This window comes from Eutrema salsugineum, unplaced genomic scaffold (assembly GCF_000478725.1).
Source record: "Eutrema salsugineum unplaced genomic scaffold, Eutsalg1_0 scaffold_6, whole genome shotgun sequence".
NCBI classification, from domain to species: Eukaryota; Viridiplantae; Streptophyta; class Magnoliopsida; order Brassicales; family Brassicaceae; genus Eutrema; species Eutrema salsugineum.
The window spans coordinates 6,713,713-6,730,063 of record NW_006256547.1 but is presented as its reverse complement, the minus strand read 5'-3'; the positions used below and the strand labels follow the sequence as shown (position 1 = coordinate 6,730,063).

Sequence of the window (16,351 nt, the reverse complement as noted above, 5' to 3'; positions counted from 1 at the left end):
TCTGGTTTCTCAGTTTTCCGACCATCTATTTTTAATCGGTTAAAAAAAAACCTTGTCTAAAACCGAAAAACAAATAACTGAAAAAAAGACAAACATAATAACGAAACATTTACCACTGAATTGATAAATTAGGTGTTTTGGACACTTTGGTTTTAGGTTTAGCCAACAAAAAAGGTGATAAGAAAAAAAATGAAAAACCATTTAAGTTCTGTTTGCTTTTGGTTCGGTTTAATGTAATTTCTGTTTGATTATTTAACATATATAATTAAAATCACATACTTTCAATGAACTTCGATTTATATGGATCGTTTGATTTGGTACAGAAAACACAGTTTTGGTTTCGGGTTTTTGGATTCTAACAGTGGATCTAAATGGAATATATAAATTTCGATTTGATTTTTATGTAGCAATTTTTTTTTTGTTACGGTTTATTTGTCCACTCTATCTATTAACTCGGGTTTAGTAATCCAGTTGTCGTACATAAATTGAATAAAACCACCACGTCACTACTTTCTTCCGTCAATCATGTGAGTACTACTGAATTATATAAAGATACTGAAACCAAACCAGACCACGTCATTACATTTAAATTTATAAATTAACCCTTACCAATATAATAGGGTGAATAGTTGACTACGGAAGCATTCTTGACTTTCTTAACACATGACTTTATAATCATCAATGACGTCATGGATCCAAAAATTGTCATTAATGTCCAAATAAAAAATGGGAATAAAAGCTTCTAGATATCTTTAAAAAAGTAGTAGAAAGTTCAGATCGCCTGACAACCATCAATGAAACAAAATTCATGGTCACATACATATGTGACTATCTACCGATGGCAACGAATACAAAGGAGATCTATGTTGTTGTACTTCATTAATGTAATAAAATGATTTTAGGGACCAAAAATAGGGACATGAGGATTTTAAATATTGATAACAAGATAGGTTCTGGACCTCTGTTTAAAAGAAAAATATGGAGATTGTTATATTTTAGGTTTATTTTTCCTTATTTTAGGTTTATATTTCCTTCTTAGGAATCAGTACTTCATTCTTCTTTTTTTTAGTTTGAATCTTTCCATCAAAATTAAAGAAAATTTTACTTGTAGAAAAGTTTTAAAATAAATTTTTGATGTAAACATGATAGCCCTTTCGGATCCATAGAATAAAGCATTAGAGAAAATTTACAATGAGTGATAATACATGAGAGTTGAGACCCAATAAGAAAAAACAAAAAAACTGGGGCTGCCGCTCCAGTAACTGACAGATGAAAGCCCAAGGGGAAATCTGAAATCAGTAGGAATATTAAGAACATAAAGCCATTCGTGTTAGATAAATAACTATTAAATCAAGTATTTAACTAGAGATTGGGCTGTAAACTGTAACACATGCATGGGTCTATATATCCTTGTGTCTTTTAGTTTTTGCTTTATCTGTTGGTAAGTTTGGGAACTTGAGGTTCTAGTAAGCATTTTAAATTAGTTAACGTATCGATTTGGAAACAGTATAGTTGATTGTATTTTGGTGTAATTTTCTGGGATTCTTGTTAATGTGTTAGACGGTTGAAGTTTATATCTTCTACATAATTTCTAAAGGATTTTTACTAGTTAGTTCGAAGTTCTAACGCGATTTTTAGGATGTCATGGGTCAATTCTGATGGTCTAATTATATTTCAGATGTCATGAGTAAATTTGGTGGTTAGTTCCACTTTGACTTCCATATAGTTGGGTTTCTTTTCTGGATTGTAAGGAATTGCAACTACTGAGAAAGAAGAAATTACTAAATTATCTTTCTTGACTTTTACATAAAAATAAGATAAAATGAATCACACTGATAAGCTTTATATACTACAATTACTTGCCTTATACATAGTAAAAAAAAAACATAAATTAAAAAGGTGTCACAAGTTTTTTTTTGTGATAAAAAAGGTGTCACAAGTTCCTTAGAGCTAAGTAAGCAAAAACCCTATAAAGAAGTAACATAATTGCAAGAGCCAAAACATCCCACATCATATTCCCTATCCTCAAATTCTTAATCCCTTCATAGTCCATAACTCTACAATGCAACCCCAATCCACATTCGTAAACCTCATCCCATGTGTATTGAACGCCAACAAGAAGCTTATAGCAATAATGGCTAAAAGAAATATACTTCAACCATGCGATGAAACCCGGTATATGTTGGATATAGTATCCTCCGGCTAGTAAAAACACTAGCATTAACACGGAAGATAATGTTGCTGCTTTTTTCGCATCCATCAAGATTGCTCCTAAAGCTAACCCTACGCCTTGAGCCACTAGAACATTGTAGAGAACGATCATAAGGGTCATGAGGAATGTGGTTAAAGATGGCTTGAGACCTCCCATCCAATATGTGATTGTGACAAAGATCGTTGGAAGAATGAGTTCCATTGGTAAATCACCGACTGTTCTTGCTATGTAGTAAGAGGAGAGTCTATATATTCCTGAGGATCGCTCTTTTATGAGCATTGGTCGTTCTTGAGGGAATGTAAAAATGGCGTTGAAGAGAGGGAAGAATCCCCAAAATATCGAGAAAAAGAACAATAGACCCACCTGTTATAATGAACATATATGAGTTTATATGTTAAAAGATTGTGTTGAAAAACGATCTATAGATTAACATATTATGCCAACTACTCAAATATTTATGTCTATGATAATAATAAAAAATGTAATATCACGGTTTGGTAATTTTACCTGATCTTGTAGATGAGAAACGCGAGAATGCCACCATAAAAGGCCAGAAAGTAAAGATACCGACATGACCATAAATATTCTCAGCCCTGAAAAGGATTCGTGACTTCTCTCCTTTAAACTTCTTTTTAGTAAAACTGAGAATTGCATCCACCAACTCGTTGGCCATCGATCTTCATATAAATCCAAAACGACATCGTTATAATAATCGAAATCAACACACACACAAAAATTGATCAGTGTTGTCCTTAAACGCTGATGACCTTACTTGTTAATGACTTTGCTCTCGACCCATTGATTTTTTGTTCTTGTGGAAATGTTCTTGAAACTTCCTCTTTCAAATGTGGATACAAATTTTTCTTGTAAGACGATATTAACGACTGTTTCACTGAGTTTTGTTCTTCTAGACGATCTAATTTCCCATTTACTTCGACTTGATCATATTGCTTTGTATCTGAAGTAATTCCTGCAAAATATACCCAAAATATCTGTTTAATATACAGTCAACAACAACTAATAAAACACATGATTTATCCCACTAGTAACCAACTTTATTTGTGTCTCTTTTAAGTAGACTTAAATTAAAAAGGACAAAGCTTGTAATATATATACAAACAAATGGATTAAAATTGTCGTTGTCACATATCTCATGATGCATGAACAAAAAAAAAATGTCTAACTTTACACCCGAATTTAGCTGTTGTAAGAAAAAAAAACCGAAATATAAAATAAAAATAAAATTCGAATTTAGCTGTTATATATTTTACCTACCGTTAGCAAGATCAAGAACGAAATCAGCCGGGTTAACGAAACTGGATCCGGGTTGAAACCCAATCGAACCGAAATACTCCATGACCCGACCCGAATCCCCACTATAAATCGGATTTCCTTCCGATAAAACCAACACTTTATCGAACATCCGATAAAGCCGACTCGACGGCTGATGAATCGTCGTCACCACCGTCCGACCACCACGCGCCAACGATCTCAAGGTGGAGACTATACGCGCCGCCGTCGTTGAATCGAGCCCCGACGTCGGCTCATCGAGAAGCAACAAACTCGGATTCACGAGCATTTCTAGTCCGATACTGACCCGTTTTCTCTCCCCACCCGAGATTCCTCGGATCAACCCGCCTCCGATCACGCTGTTACAACACCGGGTCAACCCGAGATCCGAAACCACCGTCTCCGCCTGCTCGATTTTCTCTTTCCGGGTCAGTTCTTTGGGTAAACGGAGCAAAGCCGTGTACGTGAGCGTCTCCGTTACCGTTAAATGTGGGTAGAGAACGTCGTCTTGTGTAACGAATCCCGTTTTCCGTTTCACGGAGCTTGTAAACGGCTCTCCGTTATAACTAACGGTTCCTGTTAACTTCCCTTGTAAACGTCCGGCTAACGCCGTTACTAGCGTTGTTTTGCCACTCCCTGATGGACCAAGCATTGCGAGTAGCTCACCTGGTTTGACTATACCGCTTACACCGTTGAGTACTAAACGGTTCGGTTTTGGTTCTTGTGAACCGAACCAATAGCTTCCTTTCCCGGTTTGTGATTTTATACTGTACGTTAACTCCTCAAACTACATTACAAACCCAAATCGAAGCCAAAAAAAATGAGAAAATTTGTTTGGTACGTAGTTTAAAGAAAATTTTATGGATTATATAAACATAACGACCTTGAGGATTATGGGACGTAAAGATTGGCGTAGAACTGAAGATTGTCTTGATTGGTGACTCGGACCATCGTCGTCGTCGCCAAGGCATGGAATTACATGATTTGGAGAGCTAAACCGGTTTTCTTGAACCGGACTTGTTTCGCCTCGGTTTGCACCCGGTGTTATCGGAAAGCTAGATTCTTGCTCATTAGGAGGCATCATCTAGAGAGAGAGTGAACGATGAATATAGAGATTTGGTGTGTAGAGTTGAGAAATTCACATGTAATGTGATGTGTATATAAAGGAAAGAAGTGGGGACTGTTATGGAGGGAAAATTAAGTTGGAGCGAGTATATACTTTATTCATATCGTAACTAATAAATTTTCCTCAAAAAAGAAAACTAATGTCAACTTAATTGTTTCTGCAACTTCACACACTCATAAACTGATAAATATTATTCGATACATTTATACATGTGTACACAGTGGTGGGCATTCAGTAATTTTGTTTAGTCGGTTCAAAAATGTTGGATTTTGGAATTTTGCGGCTCTAGAAAAAAATCTATTCAGAAATCAAATATTATAGTTCAGTTTAATTTGGTTTAGAATTTTTGAATTTAGGAATTGTTAACTAAATTAATTAAAATGATAAACTTTTAAGAATTTATTATATATAATAAATTAGTAGTTCTTTATAATGAATTTGGTTAATTCGATTCAGTTTTATACAGTGTGGGTTTGGTTTGGTTCGAAATAAGATAATTTGATAATTTTGGTTTGGGTTAGAAACTTTTTCGCTCGGTTCAGAAATTTTGTATGGATATACTGCGCATTTGCCGCAAAAGTTATGTGTCCTATACTCCTATCTAATACATTTGTCCTCAAAGACAAACTGGTTATTGCAAATTCGAAAATTAGTTTGCATTCTAAGACATGAAACCCGTGCGATAATGCAATTGGCAAAAAGTATTCGACAAAGTGTTATTTTCTCGAACACGTAGCATGTTTCTGACGCCACAGCATGGAGAAAATGAAATGAAGTCATTTCTGAAAGTGACAAAAGCAAAGCATATTTTTCTTTGTTGCTGGTCCATATTCATATTAATTATCATGATAATAGCTAAATTGAACATGGAGTCAAATGTAATTGTCTATTTTGTTGACATTGAATATTTATTTGTGTGATTCGCTGAATTAAATGAGGAAACGTAGCTCGCAAAAAAAAAAAAAGAAATGAAACATTATTGTGAAAAAGTGGTTGGATTTGACACCAAAACAGAAAGCTAAGAACATTACAGAACAAAGCTATGCCTCATAGCGACACGTTTATTCTATAGATTCTCTTCAGAATCAGCCTAATCAACACAGCTGTATGTATATAAACACAAATTTGTTTCTTTTGAAACTATCTTTAAATACCCATGATACAAAAATAGTTACTACGATGAGTACTTGTACTTGCATAAATTACTATTACATGTTATTGAAGCTAGATTGAACAAGTTTTTTTACGTTAAAATAAAGTTTGAATAAGTTTTTATAGTAGATTAGTGAGATGTTTTCAGGCAAATGTAGAAAACGAGTGACCTTTCGCTTTGCTTGCGTACCTTACATTGTTTGTTATGACCTTTCGATTTCCACACGAGTGAATAAGAAAGAAAGAGAGCTTTTGAAAACCTTGAAACTTTTTAAAGTCTAAAATCGATCTTCAATTCAACAGTTGGTAAAAGAATTGGCTAAAGAAAATATATATACCTACGGACATCATGTGGAAAAGGACTAAATAATGTTTCGAAAATGATGGGAGGCAAAAGATTGTTACGACAAAAACACATAGATAAAAGCTATTAAAAATTAAATTCAAGGATCAAGATTCATCTAGTCTGTGAATATGTCTACATTTATTAATTTACCCTAAATTTATATAGATAACCTATTTGAAAGAACTATCTTTTTATGTTTTGATTGAATCTAAATAGGAGAGCAAGAAAAAAACATTTTGATTGAGAAATATTTTAGAAAAAAAAAAACAGATTCGAATTAAGCCATTTCACTCTCTACACCACACTGACATGTATGTATACATGTATTATGTATATACATCATATCTACTGAAATGAAATATACTGATGTCTTATATATACATAACGCCGAGTTCTTTAGAAATGTGTTGTCATACGTGGTACGTTAAATAATAATGATAATCATTACAATATAATAATGATAATAATAGTAGTAATATAGTATTATATATCATGTTATCATAATTTAACCAACACGAGGTTGGACTAGTGGTTGAACTCAAATAAGCCGAAAATATAAACACTTAATTAGGACTGTGGTAAATATATATATAAAACACCTAGGACGAGTATTTCAAACATACACACTCATAATAAATTATTAAATAGGTTGGAGAAATTTGAAATTGCGATTTACTTACCTTTACAACGATTATATATGTATAACCATAACCTGGGTTCAGTATCGAAATTAATCAATATTCTAAACAGGATCATAATGCAAACATGAAGTTTTCTAAATCATTAACAAATGATGTATATTAATAGAAGTCAGAAAAACTATACTATTAATATAATATTATTCGTTTTGGACTAATCAGCCAAATCAACACAAATTTAGTCATAGATTCACATTTAACAGAAAAACCCATACTAATAAGAGTCGAAACTGACTTAAAAACTAGACAATCATTATCTAATTTTCTGATATAGAATTAGGATTGATATCCCAATAATCTTCCTCTAAAACCAATTAAATCGTTAGTCTACCACTTCTAATAAGACCATCTTGGCATCCAACTTGTACTAATATTATCATCAACAAAACTTGTCGTCTAACATTCGGCACAATCATAAAGAATTTTGACACAAGGTACTAACACTCCTGAAATACTATATGATTGTTGAGGATTCTTCCCTTAACAACATACGACTCACACCCACTTCCTTAGTTCCACATTTATGATATTTATTGTTGGGTTTTGCAAGTCGACATAAACAGATAAACTCTATTTATTAATATAATGTTATCCATTGTAGACCAAATAATCAAACCCGCACAATTTTTTTTTCTTCTGTTACAAAAGGTATCTTAGATCAATAGAGATTTAGAGTTGAAGCTAACATATATATTAGACAACCATCATTATAATTACCATTTACCATATGCTTGTCCAAACTAATTTAAGTTGAAAATATTATTTTAAAAGGGAAATGAAAAATAAAAATCTTATCATCTATTCCTAATAGAGAGAGAGAGAGAGAGAGAGAGAGAGAACATGAACAATTTGACAAAAAAAAACATGAATATTTGACAAAAAAAAAGAGAGATGAAAAAATAATTACCATACCCTTATTACGTTGAGAGAGAGGTGTTGCCCCCAAAAGCTAAAAAGTCCACTTTGAATCTGATTCAAAAAAAAAAATTCTTAAAGAGCCTACATTATTCAATATGTATTTAGTTTACCAGGAAAAAGAACATACGAGTCACTGCATAAGGTAACATTATTCATCAAAGAATCATATGAAGTATCACTTAATAGTATATTATATATATTATAAACACCATCTAATGACAATAATCATAATTAAAGTTGGTATATTGATGTATATGCTCTCCCGGAAATATTAATGGCTCCACTGACCTTATATGTTTAATTAAATACTGATTTTCTTTCTTAAGGAATTTCAAAAAAAATTAATAGTACATTTTATTTAAAGAAAAGTAAAAATGGAATGTCTTTTCGAACGTGGCACTTGCTAGTTCGATGCTAACGATTTTGGGTTAGATTGTGTCTTTTCTTTCTTAGAGAAAAAGATTTTTTTTTTGGTTAAAGTATCGAGAAAAAGATAGTCTTCGTTGAATTGTGCTTTAAACCTTTACTTGTTATTCTTTTTTCGCAAAAAATAATAATATGTATAAGAAAAAAATCTGATTTCTTTTTCTATATATTTTTTCGAATTTACTTTCGTAGTTTCATATTGCTGATGTTTCACTGGCCTACTTAAATCACAAAGTCTATTCGTTTACGTGTCCAACGAATGACGATCAAACATTGCAAAAGAAAGAGAGGGGGAGATGAATATATTAATCGAATTGTCCTAGTTAATAATTTTTACGAAAACAATTGTAGATTTCACAGCTTTATGCCAAACCAGATCCTAAACACTAATCATTTGCTCGGGAGACTTTGTGATTCTATAACAGCTTTGGAGATAGACTGATAGTGCGTTTCAGTTGCTTTTGTTATTAAATTGAAGAAAACATGAACATGAGTATATGACTAAAGATATTAAGCAATATAATACTATAAATACGGGTTAATATGATTGACCTAATAAATAAAGAAGTTCTCTTGTATTTGTAGAATTTTTTTTCTACTCAATCACAAACCGGAATGTGAACATAAAATTTTCTTCAATAAAACAGGTTTAAAGTGATAATATACAATGTTGTCAAATTTAAAACGTGATTCTGTTATTTTTTATTTAAAATTTCCATAATTTCTTCTGTTTAACTGTTTTTAAAAATGTTTTTACTATCTACTTTGGATGCATTAAAATAAAATAAAATAAAAACAAAAGAACCATCAGTATACTACAACTTACCTTTTAATTATTATGATAAATAATATTAGTAAATTAAAGGAGTAGTTTTAAAAGTACTATTTTATGATATCTATTTTTATACTACTATCATTTACTGTTTATATTTGAAAATACAATCTTTTATTCGTAGTTATAAGATTATTTATAAAAACAAAAGATTATAAACATTTATAGATGAGATTATAAAAATGTTTATAGTGTTTTACAAAAAAGAAAATCATTAAATGGTTTAATAAAGTCTTATAACGTCTCTATAAATTATAATGTAGTAATGAAAAGAGAGAAAAATTATAAAAAACTAATTTATAAATGGAATTTTTCTATAAAAAAAATACTGTATCATAAAAATGGTATTTCTTTTTAAAAAATAATTAAACTATTAATGTCTGCTATTTGATATTATGATTATTCTGTTGTTCTCCAATAAATGGTTAACCAGTTAAATCTACGTGTTCGGCACCCTAGAGGGTTTTACTAACAAAGTATATTAGTATTTTTAGTTATATTCTTCAAACTTTTTCTTTTCAAGTAATTGATAGAGAATGGTCGTCGCCTGATTCGGAAAATTATTCCATAACTTTATTTAAATTTTCAGCTAACATAAATTGGCCACATGATTTTCCTATGGCCAAATATTTATATTGATAAATTTCCAAGAAAATTATATTCTTTACATGCGGGATTTTTTGCTTACAAATTATTAATAATTTCCTTTTTTGTTTTTATATTCAAAGAATAATCCGAACTTTTAATTTATAGAGTAAAAAATTCTTTAGAGCCAATATAACTTTTTATCAACTGATGTAACATGATAACAACTATTGTCAAGAATAATAAAATAGCGTATATCTCCTAGCTAGTGAGATCAGTGTCCATTATTCTGCTTTGTCGGATTGGGTTTCTATGAACTAAAAAACTGGAGGGCCATATGTAATAAACATTATAAAAACTTTATTAAGGGGATTTCTTTTTCTTCGGTAGTCAAAGCTTCAAAGTTCTTTTTGGTTCCGAAGTTTCTTGAGTTTGTTTATAACTTTAACTTATGATGGTGTCAAAACAAGATATTGTTTCCTTTTTGCATGCTCTATAAAAGACCATGCATTATTACAATTTAGAGAAAATTTTTGTTAGAATTTTGCATATTCCTCAAAGCAAGGACTATGAAGAAAAAAAAAAGTTCGTATACGTATAGTCGAGATAAGGATTCACAAGCTGAGGCTCGGGTCCTATAAACAAAGAGATATTATTGTATATATACATGCATGATTAAAAAAAAATCTTATGTTCTACTCGTGTGAGAATACCACATCTCTTAACTTTGGTTGCTACAACGTTGAAATGGTTATAACTAATCGGACATGATTTTATTGCCGACTTGTGATCATGTATCCGTTACGAAGAAACATGTTACGTCGCTATCGTGTCGTTGCTGATATCAAAACAAACAACCCCTATTTGAGGAAAAAATCAAATTCAGTTCTTGTAGCAACTCATGCAAATTTGATTTTTTCATGTGAACGATCTGTTTCTTTCCAAACAGTTTCAGTTAAATGGGTCAAACTTTGTTTGTATATATATGTGACATATATAGATTATTAAAAATATGACGATTTAAAAAAAAAAAATTAAAAATTTCCAGTTTATATATTCACGAGGTATAGTATTGTAGAAAACAAATTGTTAACATTTTAAATAGCCCTAGAGATTTTTGTATTATATGATTTAACTACAAAAGTATTAGTTGAATGTTCATAATCATATGCACATGTTGTAGTAAAGTGAAGCACCCACTTACAAGGCTATGGCCATCAATGCTCCGATTGAACTGCAAATGCATTATTTTTCTCGACAACTGTTATTGCATATTTACACACACATAGCGTAAATAGATTATAGAGCATCTTCGCTTCGGTATGAATGTCCCACCATAAGTTTAATTTATTACCCCAATTTGCAATTATTTGTCATTTTCTGAGTTTACACGTAAACATACAAAACGAATAATGATTGTTTCCATTCTTTGTTCTTCACTCGTATTAATTAGGGTCCAAGAAAAAATGACTACACATCATGATTGTTATATTTCCTTACATATTTTGTAACCAAAAGACTCGATGCAGAGGACGAGTACCACTCAAGGGTTAAAAAGTACATCCTTTTCTTTTTAAGGCCACGTACAAGATATTCACAAAGTATTCAAAATTTTTAGTAAGCTTTTCTAAATCGGTTGAAGGATTTATATTTCCCCCCTACGAATGCTTCTAAGAAAGTTATGATGTATTTAGAAACCAAGTTTTCTTTTAGATATGTTGAAGTATTCATCATTATTTATTCACTTAAAATTTTTACATGTAGTTTAGCTTTTTTGGCTTCCATATGATTATTGTAAATTTGATTTTTTTACTTTCGGTTATCAATTAGTATATTAAACAAAAGATGCACGAGAAAAGTAATCTCCACATAATAAAGAAGTGAGCGTTGTAATAATAGTACCTCCATCTATCTATGTCGACTGTGTAATATCTCTGAATTTAATAATTAAACAATTACCTTCGCCCTTATATTTCCTTTCCAACGTTTGATCAATTTTATAAAGACCTCGCTCGTTCGCGAATTATAAACGCATTGACAACTTTTTGTTTCAGTTTCCAGCTATTCCCTTTGTTTTTGTCGAAATAGTTTCCACTATATATGGTTACTTAGTTTCCGTACGAAGATGAGTCAGAAACAAATATCGAGAGGAGGCAGGAGACAGTGACATGTCATCCATGATTTTTAGACGATGCTGACACAAATACACATACTAAAATATGATACTTTGGTTTAACAAATGTATAAAATTATGGTGTGATATCCAACAAAAACATTATCGATTATGATGTGAGATGATTAAGAATGTCGCGACCATGCTAAAGAGGGTTTGGCCGTTGCTCACTTGGGCCTTTGTCACTTTATTTCAGGTTAATGACTTGCGTTGGACAAAAAGAAAAAAAAAGCAACGGCTACCATAACCAAAAACCACACTCAATTTACTAAGTCATGAGTCATGACTATATATCAACGTGACAATGGTTACACCTACGTTGAATAGTTTTAATTATGATACATTAATATCTTGTTCAGATCATCATCTATTATTACAACTTATAAGAATTTTATACAAACACACATATAATCATATCACATGTTCGGGTTTGATAGATGGTTTTAGTTGGATGTGGATAAAATAAATGGTTAAAATGTATGGTTGGAAGATGAATTCTATTTTCGTTTCAACAAAACCACACTTCTTTCTTACCATTTTCTCTTACATTTCTAACATTTATCTCTCTAGATAGCAATAAACTTCTTATTGAAACTATATTACCAATCAAAACCATCAATGTACCTGTTAAACGAAATAGAGTACACAGTACAGTGTGCTCTTTAACTATAAAATTATTTTATAGTTTGAGAAAAAGGAACCGGAATCCACATGTGTTTTAGAAACTTAGAATGAAACATTTTATAAAGTATCTCTAGTAACAAAATCAAAATTTCACTGGTTAAAAGTCAAATCCTACCTAATGTCCACATAACAAGTTAATTTCTAAACTACTAGACCAATGAACCGGATCTAAACGGATTTTCTAATTAATATTTTGGACTCAATCGCTTGTTTTGGTGATTAACTACTAGAAAACAAATTTTTTATTGTGATATATAAATTAGGTAAGAACGCATAGATGCGGGAAATTTTATGAAGTCGAATAAAAATCAAATCGTACTACAAATATTCCATACAGATAAGAGAATTTATCGACCTTTTAGCTAGATTCATGGTTTTTTTTCTCGGTCAACAGCTTTCTTTATCCTAGCTAGATAATGCTAAATTAAAAAAAACTTTAACCTATGTAATGTAGTGGTTACCAATATTCCACTATTCATGTGCCGACTTGTCACAAAAAGAAAACGTAGAATTCTAAAGGCATTTCTATACTCTAATCACTATCACCTAAGCGGATAAAAATTCACATTTCATACAAGAAAAGCAGAAACAAAACAGGAACCAATTATTGTCGCATGCAAATGCAACTTTAAAGTCATATTCATGTGTTATTCCATTCGACAACACAGCAAACATGAACCAATTATTATCGTTTATTAACTTCTTTTTTTTTTCGCAGGCATCACAAGGTACCACTTTGGCTTTAATGTTATACTTTAGGTTCTGAGATAATATGTTGACGTGAACATCATTATAATTCATTTAGTTTTACTAGCTACCACATATCGGTATGTATGAAGAACAACGTTGTTAGGATCATTTAATTTTACTAGCTATCACATTTCGGTACGTATAAACGTTGTTAGGTATGACATATTTACTTGTTGTTAACAACAAGAAAAAAAAAATTCGTAAGTTTAATAAGATTGATAAATTCGTAAAATGTTCAACGGACGTAATATGTGAATCTATTAAACCACACCTTATGGGAGTCGCAGATGGTCAACAGTAATAACTAAACCGCTGCACTAGACGGCCGCCATCTTAGCTTAAATAAACAGTAAAAATAGATATATATATATATATATATATATATATATATTAAAGTAATAGAAAATAACTCCATCATTTTTGATTATCCAGATTAAGCTTGGCTCCAACAATCTGCATAATCAAAAATCTCCATAATTTCATATTTTTCAAAAATTGAACCTCATAACTAATGTATAAATTCTTAATCCCTTATTAACCATTGGGATAAAAGACTTCCACATTAAAATATAGGTTTCTATGAACGCTCACATAATGATAACATAATGACGAGTTACTAACAACTATGAAAACTCTCATAATGAAAACATATAGCGACCTAACGAAAACTCGAACCAACCCTAAATTCGAACATTACTGAATCAAATGGTATGCATTATAAACCCCCAAGACTTTGAATCAAGATTGGGCTTATAGTATGGATTGGGCCAACACAACGAAACAATCTGATGAATTAGTGCTTTCTCTCACGTGAACCACGTGAAACGATGAAAAGTGCCTCATAAGATAAGCAATGCAGTACTACAGTTACTAGTTAGGTAAGAATTAATATTCATGCATTTGACATCTATAAGTTATATTAAAGTAACTGGCGTCTACGATGTATAACATTATTCCAATTCTTTAAATGCCATTAATTTGACGTTATTAAGTTGTAAATAGTTTGACATTAAGCTCTTGACTCGCGCAACGCAAAAACGTGTGTTTTAGTGAGCAAGTGCGACGGAGTATTTAAGCAGCGTCTCTCCCATTTTTAGGCTAATTAATTAAATGAAAAACACAAAAAATAATGAGAGACGTTTCTAAATTTGGAGCTAGGAGAAACGTCTTTCGAGCTGCACGTGTCAAAAACTCATTGGTCAAAAAAACAAGAAGAAAAAAATTATGTTTTGGGTCCTCATTCTTTTTTTTTTTACCCGACAAAATTTTTTCTCTCCTTTCTTCGTTCTCCCCGTCGAACCGCGACTCATCGATTCCATCGGGATTCTTCGTCGCCGAGTGTTTCAGACGGAGGTGGCGATGTCTTCTCATCATCCACTTGGTGGAATCGACGAGTATGGATGGATTAAAGCTTCGAGATCCTTGTTTTCCTCGCGAAGGTAAGCGAAGAGTCTCGTCAATTTGTTTAGATTTTTGGGTTTAGATTCTATGTCTCCGATGATATGGTTGAATAAAAAGGTTTAGAGGTATCGTTTTTTTTGTTAATTACCAATGCTGAGTGCTTTGTCCACCAGGTGTTCGTTATAATTCCTGCATGAGTTTTATTTGTTCATGAATCTATGAAATAGTGAGACTTATCGACTTTTTTATAATTGAATGGTGATTGTTGGAGTATCAGCTCTAGTTGATTTTTGGTTACTGTTTACGTAAACCATTGTCAATATCAACTGATCTTTTGTTTTGTTTTGTGGTTTATATGGTTGCAGGAGAGGAGAACAAGTACGAAACTATGACTATTATCACTACCTCTGTCTACTTGAGCTCCCACCCGAGATGCGTAAAGCCGCATTTGCGCTCCGAGCTTTCAACGTGGAAACCGCAAGAGCCATGGATGTTGCATCTGATCCCAAAATCGGCTTGATGCGTTTACTTTGGTGGCAAGAAACAATCGACAAGCTCTACACCAAAAAACCCATAAACCACTCCACTGCACAAGCTCTGTCTTGGGCCATATCAGAGCACAACATCAGTAAACCTTGGCTAAAACGCTCAGTTGAAGCTAGAATCCGTGATGCTCAAAGAGAAGTTGAGGATCAACAGCAGCGGATCATGCAGCTTCACACATCGGTAAAGCCAGTGGTCTTGTCTTGCTACTGAAATCGTTACCGTTACATCCTGCGAATCTCACTGAGAAACACGGGTTGTTTGTGAAACAAGGAGGACGATCAGATATCCTTCTGGATATGAGCTCAAGAGAAAGACTGTGCAATGTAGTGTTTGAGATTGCATCTGTTGCCAATGTACATCTCTTGAAAGCCCCTGAACTTGCGGGAAAAGTTCCTGCAGAAGCTAAACCGGTCCTGCTTCATTTTGTGCCGGTACAAGTTCTTCTTGATTCGTTAAGTGTTTCTTGGTGTTTCTCCACTTTGGTTTCAGTTTGGTATTCATGGAGAGCTATGTTCTGAAAACATTTGTCTTCTCCTCAGGCTTGATTGCCTTTTTTCTGGTTTCAAAAACATTATTACATTAAACTTCTACACTCTTTGTATTTTTACAAATGGTGAAATAAAAGAATTTTTCCCCTAATTCTTTCATGTAATATACAGTTTAATAAAATAAAAACTGAAAATTTATGTAATAATGTATGTTTTATTTGTTGTAATGCTTTTTTATTAAGTCTGTATTAATAAAATTATTATTATAAGTTTTTTATAAAAGTTTGTATTAATGTTTTTGTATTAAGTCTGTATTAATAAAATTATTATTATAAGTTTTTTATAAAAGTTTGTATTAATGTTTTGTATTAAGTCTGTATTAATAAAAGTTTTTATTATAAATCCTTCTTTAAAATAAATTATTATTATAAACTTTTTTTAGAAATCTAATTGGATTTCTCCCATTGCACTTTCTAAAAATGCAAGTTTTTTAATTGGGTCTTTAAACACATCTTAATAATATAAAAATGGTTAAGAGATTCATGAAGGTCTCTCCCATTGCACATGCCCTAAGTATCCGATTTGTTTAGTGTGTCGCATTCCACGTTGGCAAAGGTTTGTTGAGTAGTTACAAAGAATTAGATTTAGCCGATGAAACGACAGTCGATACTGTCGTTGGTTTGGTATATCGTTAAGCCAAACTTCAGTCTGCTATACCCGAACA

The 16,351-nt window shown here is 31.9% G+C and overlaps 1 protein-coding gene and 1 pseudogene across 1 annotated transcript; one reads left to right on the top strand and one right to left on the bottom strand.

Moving 5' to 3' along the window:
- Positions 1-1,933: 1,933 nt before the first annotated feature.
- On the bottom strand, positions 1,934-4,586 carry LOC18012648 (ABC transporter G family member 21). Its single transcript, XM_006395577.1, has 5 exons — positions 4,386-4,586; positions 3,488-4,289; positions 2,985-3,182; positions 2,720-2,889; positions 1,934-2,575 (listed from the first exon to the last, which is right to left on the bottom strand). Exons 1-5 carry the CDS (start codon positions 4,584-4,586, stop codon positions 1,934-1,936), a joined length of 2,013 nt encoding a protein of 670 aa, XP_006395639.1.
- Positions 4,587-14,551: 9,965 nt separating this feature from the next.
- Positions 14,552-15,657, top strand: LOC112083390 (annotated as a pseudogene).
- Positions 15,658-16,351: the final 694 nt, after the last annotated feature.

Bases quoted from the DNA above. Each gene is read 5' to 3' on its own strand.
- LOC18012648 (XM_006395577.1), bottom strand. From the start codon at position 4,586: ATGATGCCTCCTAATGAGCAAGAATCTAGCTTTCCGATAACACCGGGT. The intron at 3,183-3,487 runs GTAGGTAAAATA...TATATTTTGCAG, and splicing joins CGTTCTTGATCTTGCTAACG to GAATTACTTCAGATACAAAG. The intron at 2,890-2,984 runs GTAAGGTCATCA...ATTTATATGAAG, and splicing joins GAGAGCAAAGTCATTAACAA to ATCGATGGCCAACGAGTTGG.